Raw genomic sequence first — 22,879 nt, 5'->3', positions numbered from 1 at the left:
GGTATTGAAATGTGATGGGACTGGACATAGTGACAGTCTGATGCAAGCTGCCTGCGCACGCACGTTTCGCAGGGCGGAGGGCCCCGCAGTCGACTGCAGCGAATCTTTCGAATGCGACATAGCTCACAACTAATAGGGGAACGCTTCTGGCGTCGCTGAACGGACATGACTGTTTGATGAATGGATGGGCCATGGGTCCGAGGGACGCGGAGTTAGTAAGGTAAAGTACAGTTTCGAGGTTGAGCGGAGAAAGCGGAGAACACACCAAAGCGAGCTGTCACCTTTTGGTCTTTTCACCCATTTAGATTTATTCGCTGTTGCCTTACGTCATCGACTGGCGTGTGACATTTGTTTCTCTGATTTCATCATCACATTGCACGCCGGTAGTGGCTAAGACCAAAGGCTTGGTGATCTAGTCTCCTTTTTTGGCTATCGATCATGTCCTTTTAACCAAAATACACAATTCGCCAGTTGCGCAGCAAGATTGTTCTTCTTTTCTAACACAGTCCAGGTAGGTGCGTCCGTCTCAGTACACTTCATAATCTCTCCTTTCCTTTGCCAGTGAATGATTGTTGCATGGCATCAGCATCATACCCAAAATTTGAGACACTCCATGTTGCCCTGGCTTGACCCTGGCGCTCTACCCCTTCTATGTTGTCTTCAGTGGGCAAGGATCTATGCTGACTATCGTACCCAGAATCAGTGCGGCATCTTTTGGTAGATGGACCGGGCTCTCTGTCTCTAACTATTGATGAAAATGACTCGATATTATTTGTCTGCTGACTTGTTTGAGGAAATTCAATGTAAACGCCGGAACCCTTAGTGGCGTTTGATTTGTTGTATGAGGGCGTAGTATGAGGTATGGCGTCCTCCGACGAATGCGAAGAATCTGAATTTCTTCTCGGCAAACTTGTTTCATCATCATCTTGTTGACTTCCAAAGTTTGCCTGTCGATATATCTCATTCATCTCATTTGCAGCTTTCCTCTTGAGCAAATAGTCTCGTTGCTGGTTCATGACGTCAACAGGCGAGTACTGCTCTTCTTGTTCCAATTGTGCCAGCTGCATTTGGTGCCTGATCAGCTGCTGTTGCAGAGCTTGCTGTTGTAGGAACCTTTGTTGAAGCTGTCGCCGTTTCATCGAAGCATATTGTTCCGTCGTCTGGTTTATTAGCCTTGAATTGACAAAAGGATTATGCTGTCCTGGCTGCTGGTTCATCTGCCGGTAGGGTGGTGGGGGGCAGCTACGTCGTATCATATTACCCGTCATGGGTATGCCATCTCTGGCTATGATCTCAGTGTCCAAGGCGACAGGAGATCTTAGGATTTGAGTGGGCAACGGGTCTGGTGAGTGTGCGGGAATTGGCTCTTCCCAGACATGTGATGGATACGTGTCGCTTTCAAGGAATTTGGCAATGCGTGTTTCCATGGTACGTTTTTTCCGCTCTTGGTCATCCAAGTGTTTGGTCCAATAATCCAGGAGTTCTGCCCTGATGGCTCTGAACGCTATGACATCTTCTTGCTCACGTGCTACCCTAGCTCGGTGCAGGAATGTGTGCCTTCCGCTTTTCAAAGTTATATCAGGTACATGGTTAGCGAATTCAGTATAGAAGTTGCGAAACTCGGTAAACATTTTGCGGATGAGTGGCTCTTGTAAAACATTGGCAATGCCCTTGGAAGAGATCTGGCGCCTCCATTCAGCGGCATAGGCGTCAAATCCTGGTATGCCGGGTAACAATACTGGGTTGTCGGTGGGTAAAGATGGCACGGAGCACAGTTCATAGTAGGCGGGTAGTGCTGATTGTACACATCCGGTTCCAGGTGCAATGGGATACCGGCCAGTTGTGCGCTCGATGGGATACATGGAATTGCTGTTGGGCCTCCCAGTGAAGACGCCACCAAGAGTAGGTTGGCGTACATTTCGTAGTCGTTCAAACGGGCTGAAAAGTAGCTTTGAATTGGAGAGGGTTTGCTCTTCATGCCAACCAAAGTCGGCTAGGCAAAGTCGGACCTGGAGCTTGTAGAGATTCTTTGCCTTTGCCAGGATACCAGAGACAACTACAGAGATGTAATCTGGAGATGTAAGAAGCGGCACTGCAGCATGGAACGATGGACTGACCTCTGATGTCGTAAATCTCCACCTCTTCATCCCAGCGAGATCTCATAGTCATGTTGGCTGTGCTGGGTACATGTTGTGGGTTTGCGATAGGGCAATTCTCGAGTAATATGTCAACGGCGTAGTTTTTGGCGGAAGCCCAGTCAAAACATTTGAGGAATTTCCTCTTTGCATGGTCGGCCTCATCGAACAAGAAATGCGAAGAGCCGTCTGCTCGTTTGGGCTCGAGCAGGCGGCGTCCACACATGAATGTGCCGTCTTTGCGGATGTCGATTTTGAAAGTGACTGTGCTGAACAGGCGGTCTTTTACTTCGTCGTGGACTTGGCGTGAGACGCTGAGAAGGTCCAAGAGTCTCATTGGAAACTTTGACCTGAGCACGCGTGTTGCGCGCATGGGGCTCGGGTAACTCAGGACGGGTAAGCGACTTGCTCGTTGGTCAGGTTCCTGGCTGGAGCGGTCGTGGACAGCCGCAGTGGAAGAATCGATGGGCTCGGTGGGTATGAGATATCGGTATACTTCATGGCGAAGCTCGAGCGGTAACTGTTTTAGGAAATAACAGGGTGTGCTAGGATGGCCTTGATGATCGTTGCAAAGTTCAAAGTGCGGGGGGTTCCATCGGAACAGCCTTGCACACCTACGGCCATCCGAGCTGGTGAACTGACACCACCCGGCAAGGCTTTGTTGATCGCGGTGGAGAGCGCATGTGGGAAGGTATGTAGGACGCGTGTCCTTTTGAGCCTTTTTGCCGATGCTGGCGCTGCAGCGCAAGTTTGTCTTTTTGCAATAGCCCGAGCATCGCTTCAAGTAGTTTTCTGGGTCTTGTGAGTTGAGGGGAGGGAGTGGAGGTTCCATGGGGGGTGGAGCGATGCTAATGCTGGGCAGATGTGGCTGGGCGCTATTTTGGGCTTTGGTAGTAGTAGTAGCAGCAGCCATGGTCGCGGTAAAAGTCAAGGGTTGAATGCGGCACCAAACGAGAGCAGGTGGACGGGGCGCTTCGGGGTTTTTTTTTCTTCTGCTTGGGCAAGATGGTAGTGATTCTCAGTGGTAGCCCAAGGAGCCCAAAGGGGCTGGGGGCTGGGATGGGAGGGTAGAGGGAGATGAAACAGGTGAGCAGGTCGAGGGCGAGCGGGCAGGCACAAGTAAATGGGCAAGAGGCGCTGTGTAGCCCAGCTCGAGCCCGTTTGGTTACACAGGCATGGGGGTGAGGCGAGAGAGATGTCCGACAGGAAAAGGAAGGAAGAGGAGCGGGGGGCGGGAGTTGAGTGAAGGGGTGCGGCGTGGTTGGAGGGTTGATGATGCAAATATATGTAGTAAGTAGTATGTCTTGTTCTTCGTTTTTGCACATTTGCTGCGTCGGCCGCACGAGTTGCAGCAGTGCAGTGCCCCACCACGCGCTACTCAACCTACCGGGCCACCACGACACATGGCTTACTTATTTTATTACCGTCATGGCTAGAGGGCGAGAGGCGCTGTGGGACGCAGGCCCGGCATTGCAATCCCCGAAATCCATCCATGAGTGGGCACGAGTACCTTTGTACACTACAATATACTACACTACATTACACGACTAAACCTGCACGCTGCCCGACTCTGTGCAGGCTAAACGGTGCCAGCATCCTTTACCCAATCAGTTCAGACGCATGGGAGGGGGCACTGGGGGCACTGGGGACACTGGGGGGGCACCGGGGGTGGAAAAGGACCCTCTGTGGGGAGCATCGCAACACTAAACACCGCTCGGTAATCTGCTTTATCCTGGCTTGGGTAGGTGGCGCTATGCATGGCGTGAATCGAGCAGCCAACGCACTCGGAGTATTAAATAAATACCTAATAGTACGTCTAGGGAAAAGAATACTGCCGCCCATCCTGCTACCGCATACTCTTCGTAGCTCCGTCTCGGCCATACTCCAGGGATACACCACGCAGCAGCAGCAGCAGCAGCAGCGGCGGCGGCGGCGGCGGCGACGAGGCTGAGCTGCAGACACGCGCCATCTCCCACACACGGTCCGTCCGTCAGCAGGCGTAGGCGTGCTTGGCTTTGTTTTGGCCTCTTTGGGCCAATTTGTCGGAGCTCACCTCTGCTCCCATCTGCAGACACGCAGCTGCGGACGATGCGATACCATGGCAGAAGAGGTTTGTACTCTATTCGCGTCCTGGACATGGTCCACTCTCCCTCCCCCCATGAAGCTGGCTAACACCCACTCCCCAGACTAGCCCCTTCACCGCACAAGTACCCACTTCGTCCATCCGACACGCCCTCTATGGCTCCATCGATGTCGCCGCCTCTTCTCGCGACTCGGCCATCGAGGTCAGTCCGGCCAGCACCATGCAACATCCCTTTGCTCCTGGCCGACGCTACTACATCTATCCACCCTTCATCAAGGGCCATGGCCGTTTGATACCCGCTCGTCGGACAGTGCCCTATCTGGTTGGTCTGCTTCTTGTCATCGCAGTGTTTGCATGGGGCGTGTGTTCTGCTCTGTCGGTGAACCCGCTGCTGGGCCACCCGCACCACCCGGGCCCGCGTCCGCAACGAGGCTAGAGGACAATAAAACGCGCTTGCTGCTGGTCACGTGTCGTTTTGAGCAACTAGGAAAACCACCTTGTACTACTACTACTATTTCTACTATTGCGAATAGCCTGCTTGAATCCAAATTGTCATGAGAATGTAGACCACATATATGTATGGTTCGTCACCACCCGCGCCGCTGACGGCCATGGCACTGATACACTCGCCGGCTAGCTGTGCGGGGAAACATGCCTCGGTTCAACGCGCGCCCTTACAAACTCACCCTCATCCTACCATACTTTACTCCCGGCAATACTCCACCCCCCATGTAACCTCCGCCTAGCATTGCACAGGCCCACCACCTGTCTCGCCTCTTCACCTCACCTCAAGTCGTCCACTAGCCTTTCGACCAACACCGCCAACATGTCGTCGGTCAAGCCCCAAACCACGCCGCCTTCCACCTCGCACGTCCTTCTATCCTATCCTGCCGACCATGTCCTCCTCGTCACCATCAATAGAGAAAAGCAGATGAATAGCATCCCATTCGAGGGACATCTCGAAATGGGCGAGGTCTTTGACTGGTTCGACCACGAGCCTAATCTGCGCGTCGCCATCGTTACTGGGGCCGGCACAAAGAGCTTCTGTGCGGGACAGGACCTGATACAGCTAGGAAAGATCCGGAGCGGACAGCTCAAAGCCACCCCAGGCCTCCTGAGACACCCTCTTAGTGGCTTCGGTGGGCTAAGTCGGCGCATGGGCAAGAAGCCCGTCATTGCAGCCGTCAATGGATTCGCGCTCGGAGGCGGCTTCGAGATTGTATTGGGCTGGTACGTTCCACATCTTTTTTTTGGCACCGACATGTATTCCACACACAATCAGACATTAATTACTGTGCAGCGACTTGGTGGTAGCAGCACCACATGCCACATTTGGTCTCCCAGAAGCTCTCCGTGGCATTTTCGCTGGTGCAGGAGGCCCTCCACGACTCGTCCGTAATGTCGGCCTGCCTATCGCATCCGAAATGGCACTCACAGGAAAACCCATTACCGCGCAAAGGGCCAAAGAGCTCAACCTCGTCAACCGCATATCCCCCTCCAAAGAAACGGTTGTACAAGAGGCACTCAAGCTAGCAAGTGAGATTGCTGCAATCTCACCAGACTCGGCCATTGTCACCAGAGCAGCTTTGAGAGAGGCCTGGGAAACTGGGAGCGTGGAGCGAGCCACTCAACTGGTACTTGAACAATACAACCATGGACTCAACTCTGGCGAGAATGCTCTTGAAGGACTACGGGCTTTTGCCGAAAAGCGGAAACCAAATTGGCAACCTTCCAAGCTGTAGTAATCTGTTCATACAAAATTGTGTAGTTCTATAAATTAAGTAAAAAAAAAAGGACAAAAGGCTTTCACGGCTTACTTAAATGGCACAGATGCTGTGATCTTCTTCTATGGAGACTACTTTACCAATTCATCCAGGAGACAATGGAATAGTACATCAGATTCTCGGTCGTCTATGAGTACCGTTCATTAACGTGCTGCGCCCATCTCCGTGTCAGCAATACACATATATGTACATATGACCGGCAAGCCCTGCACGACAACTGCACTATGCTCAAAATAGCTGGAAGATCCACTTGCTAAAAGCAGGGCGACAATCATCCCCGCATCCAAACTGACGAATAGGGCTAATAGAGCACTTTGGGGAGTTACCAGGAGCATTTGAGTGCCTCGGCCGACCAAACTAGGGTCGGCTGCACCGGAGGCTGACTGCTAACAATTCAACCACTTGTGCATTTGCTCCATACTTTTGGACCCTTATCGCCGCTACGTGACGTGATTGAGACTACTACGTTATATTATCTCCATACTACAATACCACTGTCATGGTAGACCCTGAGCCAAAAGACGCTGTTCCAACCCAGATATGTATTACACAGAAGCGAAAGAGGCCCGCATCTGAACAGGAACGTCGAGAGAGAAAACGCGCCGTTGACCGCCAGGCTCAAAGGTCCCTTCGAGAGAAGACCAAGATACACATTGCTAAGCTTGAGCGCACAATAGAGATATTACAGAACAAGGATCGTAATGACAAAACAGCTACTCTATTGTCCGAAATTGATACCTTGCGAGCAGAGAATGAGCGGCTCAAGCACATCATTGAGAGCGTGAAGAGCGTTGTTGGCTTCAATGCGGTTTCGCAAGACATCCTACCAGCCAAACTTGGCCCTGTCACCGAACACGCAAACCATTCGCCAACGGCAAAAGCAGTCGGTATGCATGTCTCTATCCCTCACCTTTGAATAGTTCGATACGACCGCTCATACGACGTGGTAGGCCCCAATCTGCCTGAGCCACCTACTACTTCTATTGATCGTGACCCGCAACCGTCACCACTCCCTGATGTAAACCAGTCAACTTCTATCGACCGCACAAGCTCTGAAGATGAGCACAAGTCGTTTGACCAGCCGGAATCCCCTGACCAGCCAGACTTCTTTCAGCCATCACCTTCCGCCAATGACTCGACCGTGATCAATCAATCCACAACGCCGGTAATCGATCTTGATGGCATGACCATAACACCAGATCCAGATGAGCCAGCCGTCCCATATACCAATAGAGAGTTAACACACAGCCCAAGGCTCCGAATTCCATCCAGGTTTTCGCCAGAGAAGCAGGCTGAGGAGATACTACAAGAGGTATCAGAATTAGCTCCATTCTCATCATTGATGCAAGAGGTACTGTTATTTTTCTCCACCCACATCAAGCAACAACAAACATGCAGTCTTTTTTTTTAAATCCGGTGATACATTGCTAACGTACAAAAACGACAGATATTGGGCGCAAAAGCAGTGTTATCCATCCCTAACCGTTGTCCATATCGACCGTCTTCTCCAAGCCTTACATTGTCCAGATAAAGAAAGACACGAACAAGATAGAATTTCGTCATCAAAGTCTTGAACTTGGCACTTCTCTTGCAGTCTCCTACAACTGAATACATATATCATATGCAGAGAGGGCAGTACTTGTGTGAAGAAAAAAAAGAAAAAATAAATAAAACAAAGTCGATGAATGGACATTTTGGGTAACACAAGCGGCAATGGACTCAAAAGCTTTCGCAAGGAAACGCTATTCACCTTGGTTTTCTTGGTGACCCGGGAAACTCATTACGCCACGGATGAATGGGAGAAAAAGGTACGAAGAGAGAGAGAGATAAATAGAGAGTAACTGGCAAGTATTTGAGCCAAAGTGGCCAAATTGACTAGTACTAGTAGTACGGCGAGAAGACTTGGAAATCCATTTGGGAAATTACTATACTCAACGGATTCTGGTATTCTTTACCTTTTTAAGAATTCTTGACATACATACTACAATCGATCAACATTAGAATGGTTCGAGTAACATGTAACAGTGGATCAAATCACACAAACATCATCACATTCAACATGCATAAAATATGCACACACACACACGCACCACAACAAGCAAGCATGAAGTTTTATCGTCATCATTCGTGCTATCCCAACACCCACACGGGTATCAACCGACACGAAATACTTTTTCCCCTCCCTTCTCTTTTGTACATCGCACCAAGGCAATGCTGGTAGTCGTGGCTTTTCATAACCCGAGTCATGATCATCCACGCCTGGCTTCCTTCCACTCCCTTTTCCTTTTCCTTTTCCTCCTTTTCCTCCCCCTACTTCCTCGTCATTCTTCATCTTCGTCTTCATCTTCTTGCGTCCTCTATTAATTTTTAATTTTTTTCTCTCAATGTCATTACAAGATGGCTTTCTTGAAATCATATCGTGTTGAACTATTTTTCCTCCCCGCGCGCATAACAAAGTTCCTCCTTGGTCTCAGGTTTCGATGCGCTGGTAGAACAAGATATACGCCACCTTGTTGTCGCGCACGTTTTCTTTAAGCAGCGGTGTCCTCTTGCCTGCGGAACTAGGTGTTGCTGCGCCGTTAACAATACCACTCCACTTCTTGTTGCCATCCTTCTGCTTCTCAGATCCATTCACCTGGTTCCATCCGCCTTTGTCAGGCTCCTCCTCGTCCATGTCGATCTGGGCAAAGAAGTTCTTGCTCTTCCCAGCGTCGGACTTGTGCTGCTCGAGGGCAGCAGCTAAGACCTTGGGGTCTTCTTCTGCGCCACCCTCGGCCACTTCCTCGGCGCGGATGCGACGGATGATGGTGTCATCCATGCGAATCCACTCCTTTCCTTCTTGGCGTCGAAGATCGACAGTGTAATGGCCGCCGCTAGCATTCTTACCATGGTGGTAGACAACACCGGTAAGTCTGTACCGAGGGAAGCCGCCTTGGATCTGGTAGCTTCCTCGCTTGTGTGGCGGGAACACCTCCTTGGGTAATTCCAGCTCGAGCGGGTAGCCAATCTTCTTCCAAATCTTCTGGGGCCCTTTTTCATCGTAGTGGAAACGCTTCAGGTGAAGGATCAACACTGGCGGTAGCGACTCGATGTGTACTTGTTTCGTCGATGCTTTGGCACCGCGAGCGGCGCCGTCTAGTGTTTCTAGACGTGTAAGGTTTTTGAGAGCATCAGAAATGTTGTTAATGTTTGGTTCGCCAATGTCGAGTTGGAGCGGCTGGTAGGGCTCAAGCGTGACTGAAGCTTTCTCGCCCGGCCTCTTGTACTCAGAGCGAAGTTTGCCACCGAATATCTTGGTGATGGGGCTCTCAATGTCAATAGCCCCAGAATTTTGAGTGACGGCTGTCTTTTGCTTGTGGCCGACCTCCTCCCAGCCACCATCCACGGAGCCTGTTTGTTCACTGTTTTCTGATGTGACTGTGCCTGCAGGCTGAATCTGCTTTCCGCTCTTAATTATTTGGACACACTCGTCATGCAATCCAGCAAGTAGGAAACCCAAGAACTCTTCCGCGTCTTCCTGCTGGCCTCTCTTCATGTTATCGAAGCGGGGCAGGCGCTTGATGACGTCGTATACATATTCCGGAGCCAAAGGATCGCCGTACTGCTCAATGTCGTTGCTTTTCAGTCGTAGACGTAGTTGTTCAACAGTAGCCGCAGAGTCAATGAGCTTGAAGTCTCGCAGGAACATAATCATAGCATCTATGAGAGGGGTCTCAGACTTGAAACTATGCACAGCACGTTTGGCGACTTGGTCGAGGAAATCGTAGAACGGGACGCAGAAAAGAAGGACTTGAAGAATCTACTCTCAGGTTAGGGCAGTTCATAAAATGGCAAGCAATCAAGACATACCGAGTTCATGTAACAAAGATTGCCCGAGTTGACGAGACCACGCGGTTCAATGAAAGAGACCTTCTTTTCCGAATCGACTGAGAAGGATGCCAAGACATCTGCGAGAGTGTTGCTTTTTTGCACAACAGGTCCATTGGTAACTGGCGCAGGGGTGGCGGCTGGTGGTGCAACAGGCTGGGCTGCTTTGGTAGCATTCTTTGCCCTCAACAACTCTGCCCACGATTTTGGCGCAGCTGGCTTGGGCTTTTCTTCAGCATTAGGCGCGGCTTCCTCAGTCGTCGTTGTTGCAGCATCGTCGATTTGCGACAACTCTGGTTGAGCCGCAGCTGGCGACTTGATGGACTGCTGCGTGGTAGAAGCTGCACTGGACGCCTTTGCGGGCTTGATCGGGACACGGGGTACGGCAGGTATGGTAGGGTTGCGGGCATGCTTTTTGGCAGCAGCCGTGACAGGGGCAGCCTGTTGTGAACCTGATGGCGTAGCAGTAGATGGGGTTGCAGACTGAGCTAGATCGACTTCTGAAGGTGGGTGTGAGGTGGAGGGGGTGTCGACTTCAGCATCAGATGGACCCGCAATTGTGGATGCCTGAGATTCCTCTGGTTCTTCCGTGGGAGTCCTGTCACCTTCTGTGTCTTCCTCAATTTCGTTCGAGGCATCCTCCTCGCTAGCCTGGTCGCGTGAGGGCAAAGCCAAAGATTGCTCCTCTGTGGATACCGGGGCCCTTCGCCGTCTCTTTCCGCGCGATGCGCGCACTGGAAAGTCTGATTCTGGCACAGAGAGCCAGGGCAGAGGCGGATAGAAGGGCTTAAACGTGATGGATTGTGGGGTGGACGGGGCTGGTGGCGTGGGCTTTGACTCAACAGCGGGCGGCGGGCTGTCGACAGTGGGAGTTGGCTGGGGTGTCGAAGAAGACGGCATATATACGTGGGGCTGCACCGAGGGAGTCGAGGGAGCCTGCTGGGGGGTAGGAATGCGGGGGACAGGCGGGGTGCGCGAATGGACAATGGGAGGCGTCTGGCCCATGGCACGGTTGACTGGCGGGACCATGTGCAGATGTGACGAGACTACAACGGGCGAGGCATGCGGCTGAGGCTGGAACTGGCGCGGAGGCATGGCATATTGAGGCGGCGGCGGGGGTTGCTGGTAGGGGTACCATTGCTGCATAGGCTGCATGTGCTGGGGATAGCCATGAGGCGGGCCATACTGCTGAAGGTGGTGGTAGGGCGCGGCATAGGGGTTATGGTGGACGGGCGAGTGTGTCTGTGGGGGGATGTGGTGGTGGTAGTACTGCTGCTCGGCCTGCCTCCTCCCAGGCATATAAGGACCGGGCATCATGAGGGCTGGGCGCGGTGTTGCCTCGACAGTCGGCGCCGGCTAGGGAGCAAGCGGCCAACTTGTGAGGCAACGGGGCGGGAGATGTTGGCGGGGGCGAAGGCGATGGGGAAGCGGGAGCGGGTGCGGGCAAGGCGCGCAGGGTGGTGGAGGATATTTATTCGGATGCGGAGCGGCGTCGCGCGACTGGCGTAGGCGAAGGGTGCGGTGCGGATGGGTTCGTCGACGATCGCGGGGTCATCGTATCAGGACGACATGAGCGCAGCAGAGGCTGCCCGCGACAAAGAGGGAGAGAGGCTGGGATGGATGGAGAGAGCGGCGGCGGCGTGGTGTTGGGCCTGGCGGCAATGGAAGAAGCTCGAACCGAGTCAAAGAGTCGCTCTGCAGAAGGGCGTTGCAGTCTGTGCGGAGGCCGGAGACCCTGGGCAGAGAGAGAGGGATGGTCGAGAGGAGAAGCACACAGGCCAACAAGGCCAATGGCACCAGATGACGGCAGTTTTCAATCGAATGTGACAGGATACGTGCACCCTAAATGTTGAGACAGACGCAGAGTGCCACGGGACGAAACAGTCAATGGCTGCCCGTCTGCTGCTGCAGCTCCACGATGCAAAGGTAAGTGGCCGGCTGATAACGTGACGGCCCCCGGCGTCATCAACCCAGGTTGTCGCCATCCGCCACTCCACCTTCTGCCTCTTGTCCCCGACCACGCACCCTCTTGGGGACCCCGACTTTTCGCAACCCATCCAGAAATATACGTCCACCACCCGCTATCCCCACTATTCTCTCGTTCCCTCCCATCTTCGGTCCTTCATTTTTTCCCCGGTCCTTCATCAACGTCATCGTCGTCGTCTTGGTCGTCGTCGCTGGTGCTGGTGCCGTCGCGCTATCGTGAGCCCTTAGCTGGGAGTCATGTCTAGCAACCCTCCCGCCCCGTCCTCGTCCAAGGCCTCTGCATCCACTGGCCCTGTCTCTCCCGCCCAGAACCAGGCCCCCTCCATCAGCACCAGTAGCTTCTTTGCGCAGCCGCGGGGCAGCGGAACCTCGGCGCGATCCTCGCCCACGCCTCGCAACAGCCAGCAGCAGAAGAAGCAGCACAAGGGCTCCAAGCGCTTCCGCCAGACGGATGAGGATGCCATTGCTGAATCACTCGCCATGCGCCCCTTCAGCAACAGGAAGGGCCAGACGTCCATTACCCACCTCATGAACTTTAGCCTTCCCCCACGCCCGTCCAACCACAACCAGTCGCACGGCTACGGAAGGAACTATCGGCGCAATCCCACATGGGGCCTCGGATCTGGCTACCATGCCGTCGACAAAGCCCGGTAAGTGCTCTTCTTATCCCCATCTGCCTCAGCTAACCCGCCCAAGATATGTGCACGCCAACTACCGCTTCATCGTCGATCCGCGCGGCGACTATCGCGCTCAGAGCGTTGATGCCGATATCCACCTGGACTGGAATAATGTCCTGCAAATATTGGCATCTGAAATCTCCCAAGAAGCGTCTTGTCCCATCTGCCTCGGGATGCCAGTAGCCCCGAGGATGGCCAGGTGCGGTCACATCTTCTGTCTCCCCTGTCTCATCCGCTACATGCACTCTGAAGACGACGGGAAAGCACCAGAGAAGAGGGCGCGATCTAAAAAATGCCCACTATGCTTCGACACCATCTATGCCTCGGAAACACGACCTGTTCGCTGGTACACTGGCCAAGAAAGCGAGGCTCCACGAGAGGGGGGCGACGTTGTCCTGCGCTTGGTGGTGAGATCAGCCGGAAGTACATTGGCTATGCCCCGCGACGGCGCCGATGCTCTGCCCAAGGACCAAGATATACCCTGGTACCATGCGGCAGAGGTAACAGACTACGCTCGTGTCATGCGAGGTGGAGAGGACTACATGCTCAAACAGCTGGATCAGGAGATTGTCAAACTCGAGCGGCAGGGCAAAGAGGACGAGGTCATGTTTGCCGAAGACAGCATGGAGTGGACAAAGAAGGCAATACGAAACATTCGAGAGCTCAAGGAGAAATTCAAGGGCATTGGAAACCCTCCTGACGAGCCTGTCAAGCCTACAGAACCTAAGACAAAAAGAGCTCCAATCGTCTTTGATGACGAGGGAGCCGCACCAGACATGTATCATATCCAGAACGCTTCCAAGTCTGGCCAGGATTACACGCCACCGCAGCCCGCGCCCGAATCTTCGAGTACCAAAGATCGGGCCATGTCTGTTTCGTCACATTCGTCTGCTACCAGCCATAGCATGTCTTTGACTCTCGCTGAGCTGCGCAACCGACAACACCATGAGCACCACAAAACTCCCTCTGAGTATTTCTTCTATCAAGCGCTACTTCATTATTATCTGTCGCCATTAGATATTCGCATTTTAAAGGCTGCCTTTGGTAATTTTGCTTCTTTCCCGTCAACAATTCTGCCACGAGTGGAGCACGTCTCCACTGGTCATGTTGTAGACGATGAACTACGGAAACGTACAAAATATCTAGCACATTTGCCATATGGCTGCGAGGTTGGGTTCCTCGAGTGCGACTGGACGGATACTGTTGCCCCTGAGATTCTGGAACGATTCCGACCGGAAATCGAGAGGCGACGTAAGAAGCATACCGAGAAGGAGACAAAGGAGGAGAAGGCGCGGCAACGCGCAGAGAAGGCCGAGTATGCCGAGTTCACGTCAGCACGCAGAAGACGGCCAAGCATCACGGAGAGATTTTCTGCGGACGACTTTCAGCCTTTAGCATCTGGAAGTGCAACAGACGCACAGCCCACTGTAGACGGTGACCATACTTCGACATCACCGCCCTGGCCAGCACGACGTGGTGATGGCTTCGCTTCATTGGCCTCTCCTTCTACCAGTCCATCGGCTCCTCGAACCGTGTGGGGCACTGCAGTCGTTGCGGGGACATCTCCCGTGCTGGCCCCACACGACCACGCTGATGGTGACGATGGGTGGCTGCAAGGCTGGGAGAAGGATTTGCTTGGGGAGGAGGAGATGATTGCCCAGGCCCAGGCCATGTCGTTGGCTGAGGGCGAAGAAGCGCCCAAGAAGGGGGGTGGTGGTAAGAAGAAGAAGGGCAAGAAGATTACACTTATGAGCACAAATGTAAGGAGGGGCGCATGAGATAGTTTATTTCGTCAGCATCACTGAGTAGCATGGCGCGAAAGGGAGCAATGAAAGTTTACTGCCAATCTTGGTACAACTCAAACCAATATCACCTACGACATGATGAATGCTCATACTCTACTTCTGTTCACGTAATCATACATGTTCACCATTAAATCAAGCAAGCACCGCAAGCAGCTGAACCTCCCATTTTGATGGGCGGTCTTGAATCCTTCACCTGTGCCACCCTTCGGCTGCCACCACCGCTGCCACTTCCAGGCCCCGCATTCCCTCGGCCATGCATGCCGCCCTGGTAGCTTTGTCGCGATGGGGCCACGGGCGCAGGCCGATTATACGAGGTGCTACCCGGCGCGCGAAATGGCGATCCTCGTGCAGCAGCCCAGGTGTCGAAGGAGAAGAGGGTGGTAAAGTACAGGGCGAAGAAGACGATGAGCGTGTTGGTTGTGCGCGACAAGAAGGACCTAGACGGTTGGTTAGTAGAGCGGTGGCGCTATCAGAGGTTACAAGCGTACTTTGGGCTTTCCATATTCGCTAGAGGTGAGAGAGAGACGTAGTGTATATCTGTGTTGGTGTAATAGAGAGAGAGAGAAACAGTGGTAAGGTAAAGGCGACGTTCGTTGCCTAGAGCGGCAGGGTGCCTCAAGGTTGAACATGGGTGTGGCGGGTGGATCGGCGCGGATCGCGCTAATGCAGGACCGGACAGCTTCTTCTGTTTTCATTCTCCAACTTTTGACTTGCATATACCATTACACGCCCAGCAGAACGAGCATTACCTCAAAAACTATCACTAGTCAAACTTCTAGAGAAGTAAGTAGCAGAAACAGCAATCCATCAAGTAGCGCCAGTATGAGCAACGACCACGATATGATTGTGGTCGATAGCAAGTCGCGCTCGAAAAATGCAAAATCTAAGGAGAAAGAAAATGGAAAGGTATTGTAAAGGTTGCTTCGGTCTTCTTAAGTTGAGACTGACGTAATGGCAGAAGCGAAAGACGCCCGGTGATAAGGGCAGCCCTATGAAGAAAAGAAAGGGTGATGTCCAAGAACAGAGTGTTGAAGATATCGACACGTCAAGACCGACTGCCGTCTTCAATCCTACTAAAGGCCGCAACTGGACGGTGACAATTGCTCTTCCTGGAAGCTGGACTCTGAATGCAAAGAAGCCCGATCACAAAACCATTCAGGTTGGGCGCATTGCACGCGCAGCAGCCATATACTGTGTCGACGAAATCGTGGTTTATGACGACGACCCAAGTAACATTGACCACAACGTCATCGATCAAAAGTATATTCGCAAAGGTCGCACGAAACAGCAGGTTCTAGATTCCATCTCCGAACAAGATGAAGCATGGCAGAATCCTGACCAGTTCCTGTACCATTTGTTGGCTTTTGCAGAATGCCCTCCACATCTGAGGTATGACCGCGAGGATCCGCGATTGAGCATCTTCAAGGAACATCAAAACCTCAAGTGGGTGGGTAATCTCCCCAGCATGGACATGCCCCATCATTTAAGAAGCCACGAGTGGTGTCAGTACCGTGAGGGTGTCTTTGTAGGCTCTGCACCGCCCCCAGGCGGCAGCAAGTCAAAGAAGGTAGCACGAGAAGACTACGCATACGTCAAGTGCGGTCTACCTTATCCAATTCGCGTACCCATACCCAAAGAGGCGCCCGTGGAGCAAGGAATGCGCACCACTGTAAGGTTTGCTAATCAAGAAGCGCCGAAGGGCTGGCCCAATCTCTCACAACAAGACTGTGACAGTCTAGAAGCCACAGCGTGTGCTGCCAGTCTACCACGTGAGGAAGGCGGATACTATTGGGGCTACAATGTTCGACGCGCTGCCTCGCTCGGCGCAGTCTTCTCCGAGTGCGAATACCCTGGTGGCTATGACATGTCCATTGGTACCTCCGAGCGCGGACAGTCGGTGTATTCGTTTCTCTCAACTGGTGGAGTTTCCCCGGGTGGCATGTCCAGCTCCACAGTCTCTGGGGCTCCAGAATCCTTCAACCACCTACTCATCGTATTCGGCGGTCAAGCGGGCATAGAACCAGCAGTCGCCAGTGACCCGGAATTGACTAGTAAAGGGCTAGACAAATCTACAGCACACCAGCTGTTCGACGCGTGGGTAAACTTGGTGCCACGACAGGGCAGCAGGACCATCCGGACAGAGGAGGCTGTTATCATCGGGCTCGGTGCGCTCAAACCTTGGATTGACACTTTGTACGTATGAGTGGGTAGTGTAGAGAAAGGGGCCGATAAGACACGGCTTGCTTCGGGGTGCGAATACATCACTAGCACTGAATAGTCATTGGGAATTCAAATATGGAAAGAAATATGGAAAGAAATACGCAAATTCGGGTGCTGCGTTACATTGAATGATACGATGCAGATGGTAAAAAAAACAAGAAGAACTCTGGTAATACTCGGCGAGTTACGCGCAACCCTAATCATGATACAGTATGTGATGGCAACTGATAAGGCAGAAACTGTCAATCAACTGAAGAGCCGCCATGAGCTAGACATGGCACGTCGTGTTTTTGAAAAAAGGCAAGGGTCGGGCAGTCGTGTGCTGCCCATTTGCCTAGGAAGGGGTACACTACTGTATGTCAGACCAACCCCCAGTCTTTTCCAAATCCTTCGCATCCTACACAGCATCACTAGCATTGAGTGAATAATTCTGTCGTCTTCCTTTTTCTTATCGGGCGTCTATTAGCATGAACGATTTAGGCCTAGCAAGGAAACGGACACATGACGACATACAAGAAATTCCAAACCCGCTAATTTGAATACGAGGAGGCTCTTATTCACACCGACGCCTACTTTCGACGAAAAATACGCTAGTTGCGTACTTGGGCTAGTCAGGCGGGCGCACTGTTGTCGCGCCCAGTTTATCAACCTTAAGGCCGTAAGGGCTAACGCAGGTCCGGATAATAAGTCCAGTTCTATAGGCAGAATTACTGCCTAGGACACTAAGTACCACTTAGTAGCGGGACTTCCCACAGAAAGTAAGCACAAGGAAAAATGACGACGGTGCAAATGTCAAAGTCAAGCAACGACTTAGTCATGTCGTTGAAGTTTAAACCACTCACGCTGTCTGTTGCTCCGATTTCCCGCTGCATCTCGGTGGTATGATCTTGTTCTTGCCTTTTCTGGACTTTTACCCGTTTTGGCACCTGGTGTACGCGCAACAAGTGCAAAATAGCTGTGGTGATCGCAATTTGCCGCAGTTGCATGTACATGAAATGCGGTGGGTGGGGGTGGGGATTCCCGCAAACCTTCCAACGGGCACACTAGAACGCATGGCAACACCCGAGTTTAATGAGTGTGTGTGTGTGTGTGTGTGTGTGTGTGTGTGTGTGTGTGTGTACTTGCCCACTATTCACGTAGGGCTTCTGCAGCGGCTCTCGAACATGCCGACCTGTGGTGCCAGGATCCCCTTCCTGATGGTCGTACCTGAAACTGGTGACAGCTATCCATAGCACAACCTGCCTACGCTATCCCATCGGCCCGTTTGGGTCGGGTTGAGAACCTGCTGACTGCCCACCGCCATGATTTTGCGAAAGGGGAGGGGGGACAAGGGGGGGAACTGGTCCCGCGCTTTCTCTAACACACCATGGCGGAAGTCTGTTCTCCGCATAACACTCCGCCTTGCGTTCTCTACCCTTATCGTTATCTCCCGTTCACCGCTGGCCCATGCTCATCCAATCACCGCTCATTTTAGCTGCAACGTGCTTTGTTGACCGTTTGCGCAATCAAAAAAGAAGCGCCGCCACGATTGATTGACCTAATGCGTGTCTGCGGCAACCCAACGCCTCGGGTCCGCTTTTTTTTTAACAACACAGGTACCCGGGGTTCAGCCACCGCAACCATGTCCATCCGTCCACTCCCTACACCTATATCACGTACGTAATAATCCCGCTAGGCACTGAGGGGACATGGTTCTCCACAGCAAGGTGCACACGAAAACATGGCCGTTTTTTTTTGTTTCCTAGGCATCTTGGCCGACTGCCCGGCAACACCGTGAACTTACTACTTGCTGCTTAACTACGTGGCCGGAGTGACATATTCCGTGTAGATAACTCGGTTGGCCAAGCATGACACTGCAGCTGGGGAAATACGAGTGCTCAGACGGGGTAGGCCTTACTGTCATCGCCGTGCTCGGCCTCCCCCCCCCCAGGTCATGGTAGCCTGAGCGCCATCCTATCTCGACCGCTAGTATCCGAGCAGCGCCTGTGTAGGTATCGTACGTTGGGTGATGTGTACATGAAATTGAAGGAGGGGCGTGCAGGTAGTATGATCTGAAGGTTGGGGACTTGGTAGGGAAGATTGGCCGTTATACCGAGTCTCGAACAGGCTGCTGCTGACAGATTATGGCATTGACATTGGGGAGATAGAACTCCGAGGTTGTTGTTTGCTGAGAGTTTGATGATTCATCGCACTCTTCACGCCATGTGTACAATTTCTCGAATACGACCAAGTACTAGAAGACCTCATAATTCATCGTGATAATGTGAAACCCTTGATAATAACAGTCGAGTTATAGTTGGCCATCCTTGGCTATAGATGCTCCGTTGTGTTTATCATAATTCCTCTCTCTATCATATGAGATTTTGAGTATAGTTGTTATTCTTCCAAGGGGGATACTATCCTAGATAAATGCTGAATCCCTATCTCGCTCTTGAAACCCTGGAGTAATCAACGTTGATTAGAGGTGTGCAAACTATTTTCCTATGGCAATACACGAATAAGTACAAAAGTTAAATCCAAGTAGGTAAATGTAGGACTGGCACCTCAATGGCTCAGTGACACAGTAAAGTCTTTCTAAGAAAATCGCATATGATATCCAAAGAGTGGTCACCAAGGTTCAAGTAAAGTAAGGTGTTGTGATAGTAAACTCCATTGATCCTAAAAATGGCTTCCCTTGATGCCACAAACTATATACATTCATAGACCCATACCGTATTTCGTAGAACAAAAGTCATTGATCCAGATAGTCCTCCGTTGTGAGTGTCGCAAGCTATGTATCGGCATAGACTCGACATTTAGAGGGTACCTCCTCCCTGGCACCTGGGCATAGGGAAGGTGTCCTGGAAGCATGCCGCAAAGTAACCATCGACCCAGGCCATGTCCTGGTACATCTTGGTCGTGAACGAGTCCGCCTGCCATGTCTTCACAGATCCTGTGTCTCCCATCTTGCCACTCCACACGCCACCGGTGATGCGCTTGGTGAGAGGTCGGTAGACCCAGGCACCGTACTTGCCCTCTGGCACATCGGTGAAGAAGGTTGCTGTTAGACTGTTGGTAGTCTGCCATGTTTGGGTGATAGTCATTGATGTCTTGAGGAAATCTTCGATAAGGGTGACATCAATGCCCGCAGCAACTGCAATGCTGTTACTAATACTGTAGCCAGCCGCTACAGTGATCTTTGTGCCAATTCCACCCTTTACGATCTGGCTGACTTGGACATCCCAGCCAGTGAACGTGGTCGTCTTTCCAGGAAGAACGATGGAGACGTCACGTTTCGACAAAGGAGGCCTGGTCATATTCGCAAGCTCTTCGCCAGTGTAGGTGATGAGGTTGGGTTCGAACTGGTTTGGCGTTCCAACTGGAAAATCCTTGATGGGGAATCGCTCTTCAAACTCTGAGCGCTTCATGACTTGGATGCGACCGTTGCCGTGGAGCACAATGTCGTCGGCTGCAACAGCAAAGGGGGCAGGATGAGCATCAGGAACTGCAGCAGGAGCGGCGGCTGCCAGTGTGGCGCCGGCTGCGAGGGTAAGGAGTTGAGTGAAATGCATTGTGAAGATTGATGGTCAATAGCCAATGTGTTGGCTTGCTGAAGAAGGATAGAGATGGAAAGTATGAGTGTTGATGCTCTATGGGAACTCTAGATTTGGGCCGGATGCTTCAAAACTTTATAGTATCATGAGCTCGAGATGGTTATCTTAGACGTGAAAAACTACAGGGAGCAGCATTCAATCCGGTTAACTCGTCTGAGCACTGATCTGCAAGGAAACCTGATTCGTGCAGGCAGACAGACCTCAGTATCCAACGCTGTCATTTCGTGATGGAGTTTGGTGACAGGGGTTACTGTGATGCAAGGACCAGGTCACTATGCGGAGCATGCTCGGTGAATTACCGTTTCGCCTTGCAGGAACAGCCTAGAGTTATCTAGGCAAACAATTTTCCCGAACACTACCGATTGGATCCTCTTGCAAACACGAGCTTAACGTTCGGCCCGAAGCGCATGAAGTACGCTCGCGTGCCAGCCACTCCGTGCTCTGTGCATGAAAGGGCTACCAACTGTCATAGTTTCCTACTCAGAATACTGCTCTAGGACACCAGTTCGGAAAAACTTTGTCCTAATGGATGACCTTGATCGCTGTCCTTGGCAGTACCCCGGAAGGATTATCGTTGTAATGCCTCGCGGCCCTTTCAGGGGTGGTCGTGTTGGTCACAATCATACCGAGATGGTCAGTGGGGAACTGGGGGTCGTGAATCATGTCTACACAGCGATAACAGCGGATAGAACCAGAGATCCACCATAGCAAGCGTTTCTACTTATTTACCATACGTTCGCCCTTTACTCGTGAGCATCACCAACCCCATACACACATAACTCTCTCATATATACTTCTATTCTCTACCCATCCCAGTTCTTCACAGGACAATCATCTCTTCAATTATCCGCAATCATGAAGTTCTCCATCACTCTGCCAGTCATCGCTGCCATCCTGAACGTTGCTTCAGCAGACCTCCACTACGGCGGTATCTGTGCCGACTGGATTAATGGCGCAGCAACCTACAACCAAGCCGCCACAGAACAGGCCTGCGACTCGTACTTCAAGCGAAATAAGGGAAGCGAGCAGTGGAACACCTGCCCTGATTGCAAGATGGTAAGGAACAGAAACGCAAAGAGGAAATGAGTTGTATAACTAACACACCATACAGGCAGACAAGGGTGGCATGTCCATCTGTATCTCCTATGACTGGCACATGGGCGGTGATGAGTGGGAATACTACTGCAAGTTGCACGGTGCCGGCGGCGCTATCGCTTCTTAAGTCAGTTAATCAGGGACGACTAAGGCATTGGATTGATTTCGCACAATCAGTATAACAGAGGGGGGTCGAATTACTTGAGAAGAGTCAAAGATCGGTTAGGGATTTAGCTCATGATGTCCTTGTCAACCGACATAACGAACGAGGATGGTTGCTACCATCTATGAACCATCTATGACAGGTTTACTGCTAGTTGAGCATTGATAAGTTGTATATATGTACGCTTCGAATACCATCATTATTATACCCAAATAGCTCGTTGAGAAGCCATTACGAAGCTAAATATCGAACTGTGACGTTTGTATAAATAAGCCTGATAATCATTTCTCAATATACTAGTGGCTAGGAGGCATTGTGATTACTGGTGTTTTGAGCCACCCCCATTCTCTGGTGTCTTTTGATACGGAGAGTAAATGCATCATGAAAATCTCAAGACATACTACAAACAAAGTCTACCCTCGACAGCTTACATTGTGCTAAACTACAGTTGGAGACTCAATGGCTAGTGAAAAATAGTGAGGGAAGTAATAACCCTTTTCTACATACTGAGTACAATTATAATGATTCCCTATCTTCGCGACATACCATTCTGAGACAAATGTAGAAATACATGATCCATGATCCATGAGATGATCGAGTAAATAGTTTTTCTTATCCATGCGAACGAATAATTTTAATTTCTTAAAACCCTTATTGGTTACTACAATGAAATTGTCTCTTCGTTGAAGCCCCATAGTAAGCACTGTATTTTAGAGACCTTGTTTCGAGCAATGGGATGATCCCGGCTTCATTGTGCTGCTCGGGTGCATGAGAAAACATTAGAGTACTACCTCCTTTTTGAGTTCCCCACTGTAGCAGTAGAATAATTGTTCAATCTACTGTATAAAAGCATTGCGAGTAAATAGGGGGAAGAGATAATTATAGAACTCGTACGACAATCCAGGAACATGAAACATACTTGTGGAGAAACGTTGTGCATCACTTTCGTCATCACAATAACACCACCATCATCCCAGCGCGGTTCAGTTGGCTCATGTAACTCACCTAACCGCCTCATTGCCTGGCCTCATTTCTACACTGGAATTGCTACTATGCATGTCCGGGTGATCATCACGTCATGTTGTGGATAACTAACGATGACGTAAGATATGCAAGGATGAAGGAAGGCAGCAAATAGAACAACAGAACCAGGTGAAACAGGCGCAAGCGCGCGTCTGGTTAGTTAGCGCCGGCTCGGCTCGGTTTGTACCCTAGGGAGGTGGTATCCTGATAGTAGTTAGGAATAACTCTAGGTATATTATACAATTAACATCGAGTAAACTATATACTAGTTGTGAGACGTTTTAGGGGTATTAGGCACGGGTAGAGTAAAACAATAGTACTCTTGAGTAAACGGTCTGTATTTCACGTAGACTGTAAGGGGCTGCGCTCCGGGGAGCAATCGCGAGGTATACAAGAGGTTGTATTCGATGAGGAGCTAAGCTCCCAAGCTACGTAGCTGTCTATATAC

General features: G+C 51.4%; 12 protein-coding genes across 12 annotated transcripts; 7 read left to right on the top strand and 5 right to left on the bottom strand.

Moving 5' to 3' along the window:
- Positions 1–536: 536 nt before the first annotated feature.
- On the bottom strand, positions 537–3,048 carry COCCADRAFT_108756 (uncharacterized protein; the record flags this gene model as incomplete). Its single annotated transcript, XM_007718929.1, has 2 exons — positions 537–2,071; positions 2,118–3,048. 2 exons carry the CDS (start codon positions 3,046–3,048, stop codon positions 537–539), a joined length of 2,466 nt encoding a protein of 821 aa, XP_007717119.1.
- Positions 3,049–4,233: 1,185 nt separating this feature from the next.
- Positions 4,234–4,654, top strand: COCCADRAFT_9070 (uncharacterized protein; the record flags this gene model as incomplete). Its single annotated transcript, XM_007718928.1, has 2 exons — positions 4,234–4,245; positions 4,322–4,654. 2 exons carry the CDS (start codon positions 4,234–4,236, stop codon positions 4,652–4,654), a joined length of 345 nt encoding a protein of 114 aa, XP_007717118.1.
- A 390-nt stretch (positions 4,655–5,044) lies between these two features.
- COCCADRAFT_108789 (uncharacterized protein) lies at positions 5,045–5,960 on the top strand (the record flags this gene model as incomplete). The annotated part of the gene is made up of 2 exons (XM_007718927.1): positions 5,045–5,448; positions 5,519–5,960. The coding sequence occupies 2 exons, from the start codon at positions 5,045–5,047 to the stop codon at positions 5,958–5,960; spliced, it is 846 nt and encodes a 281-aa protein (XP_007717117.1).
- A 541-nt stretch (positions 5,961–6,501) lies between these two features.
- COCCADRAFT_9068 (uncharacterized protein) lies at positions 6,502–7,533 on the top strand (the record flags this gene model as incomplete). The annotated part of the gene is made up of 3 exons (XM_007718926.1): positions 6,502–6,889; positions 6,953–7,353; positions 7,450–7,533. 3 exons carry the CDS (start codon positions 6,502–6,504, stop codon positions 7,531–7,533), a joined length of 873 nt encoding a protein of 290 aa, XP_007717116.1.
- Positions 7,534–8,472: 939 nt separating this feature from the next.
- Positions 8,473–11,168, bottom strand: COCCADRAFT_108777 (uncharacterized protein; the record flags this gene model as incomplete). The annotated part of the gene is made up of 2 exons (XM_007718925.1): positions 8,473–9,801; positions 9,852–11,168. The coding sequence occupies 2 exons, from the start codon at positions 11,166–11,168 to the stop codon at positions 8,473–8,475; spliced, it is 2,646 nt and encodes an 881-aa protein (XP_007717115.1).
- A 321-nt stretch (positions 11,169–11,489) lies between these two features.
- Positions 11,490–11,696, top strand: COCCADRAFT_108772 (uncharacterized protein; the record flags this gene model as incomplete). The annotated part of the gene is made up of 1 exon (XM_007718924.1): positions 11,490–11,696. One exon carries the CDS (start codon positions 11,490–11,492, stop codon positions 11,694–11,696), a length of 207 nt encoding a protein of 68 aa, XP_007717114.1.
- A 396-nt stretch (positions 11,697–12,092) lies between these two features.
- On the top strand, positions 12,093–14,310 carry COCCADRAFT_9066 (uncharacterized protein; the record flags this gene model as incomplete). Its single annotated transcript, XM_007718923.1, has 2 exons — positions 12,093–12,505; positions 12,552–14,310. The coding sequence occupies 2 exons, from the start codon at positions 12,093–12,095 to the stop codon at positions 14,308–14,310; spliced, it is 2,172 nt and encodes a 723-aa protein (XP_007717113.1).
- Positions 14,311–14,464: 154 nt separating this feature from the next.
- On the bottom strand, positions 14,465–14,839 carry COCCADRAFT_9065 (uncharacterized protein; the record flags this gene model as incomplete). The annotated part of the gene is made up of 2 exons (XM_007718922.1): positions 14,465–14,774; positions 14,826–14,839. 2 exons carry the CDS (start codon positions 14,837–14,839, stop codon positions 14,465–14,467), a joined length of 324 nt encoding a protein of 107 aa, XP_007717112.1.
- Positions 14,840–15,159: 320 nt separating this feature from the next.
- On the top strand, positions 15,160–16,540 carry COCCADRAFT_9064 (uncharacterized protein; the record flags this gene model as incomplete). The annotated part of the gene is made up of 2 exons (XM_007718921.1): positions 15,160–15,243; positions 15,296–16,540. The coding sequence occupies 2 exons, from the start codon at positions 15,160–15,162 to the stop codon at positions 16,538–16,540; spliced, it is 1,329 nt and encodes a 442-aa protein (XP_007717111.1).
- A 479-nt stretch (positions 16,541–17,019) lies between these two features.
- COCCADRAFT_108764 (uncharacterized protein) lies at positions 17,020–17,429 on the bottom strand (the record flags this gene model as incomplete). Its single annotated transcript, XM_007718920.1, has 2 exons — positions 17,020–17,267; positions 17,291–17,429. 2 exons carry the CDS (start codon positions 17,427–17,429, stop codon positions 17,020–17,022), a joined length of 387 nt encoding a protein of 128 aa, XP_007717110.1.
- A 1,923-nt stretch (positions 17,430–19,352) lies between these two features.
- On the bottom strand, positions 19,353–20,108 carry COCCADRAFT_108784 (uncharacterized protein; the record flags this gene model as incomplete). The annotated part of the gene is made up of 1 exon (XM_007718919.1): positions 19,353–20,108. One exon carries the CDS (start codon positions 20,106–20,108, stop codon positions 19,353–19,355), a length of 756 nt encoding a protein of 251 aa, XP_007717109.1.
- An 897-nt stretch (positions 20,109–21,005) lies between these two features.
- Positions 21,006–21,372, top strand: COCCADRAFT_108765 (uncharacterized protein; the record flags this gene model as incomplete). The annotated part of the gene is made up of 2 exons (XM_007718918.1): positions 21,006–21,206; positions 21,262–21,372. The coding sequence occupies 2 exons, from the start codon at positions 21,006–21,008 to the stop codon at positions 21,370–21,372; spliced, it is 312 nt and encodes a 103-aa protein (XP_007717108.1).
- Positions 21,373–22,879: the final 1,507 nt, after the last annotated feature.

The sequence above is a fragment of the Bipolaris zeicola genome (assembly GCF_000523435.1).
Source record: "Bipolaris zeicola 26-R-13 unplaced genomic scaffold scaffold_265, whole genome shotgun sequence".
Classification (NCBI taxonomy): Eukaryota; Fungi; Ascomycota; class Dothideomycetes; order Pleosporales; family Pleosporaceae; genus Bipolaris; species Bipolaris zeicola.
This window is presented reverse-complemented; position numbering and strand designations above follow the sequence as displayed.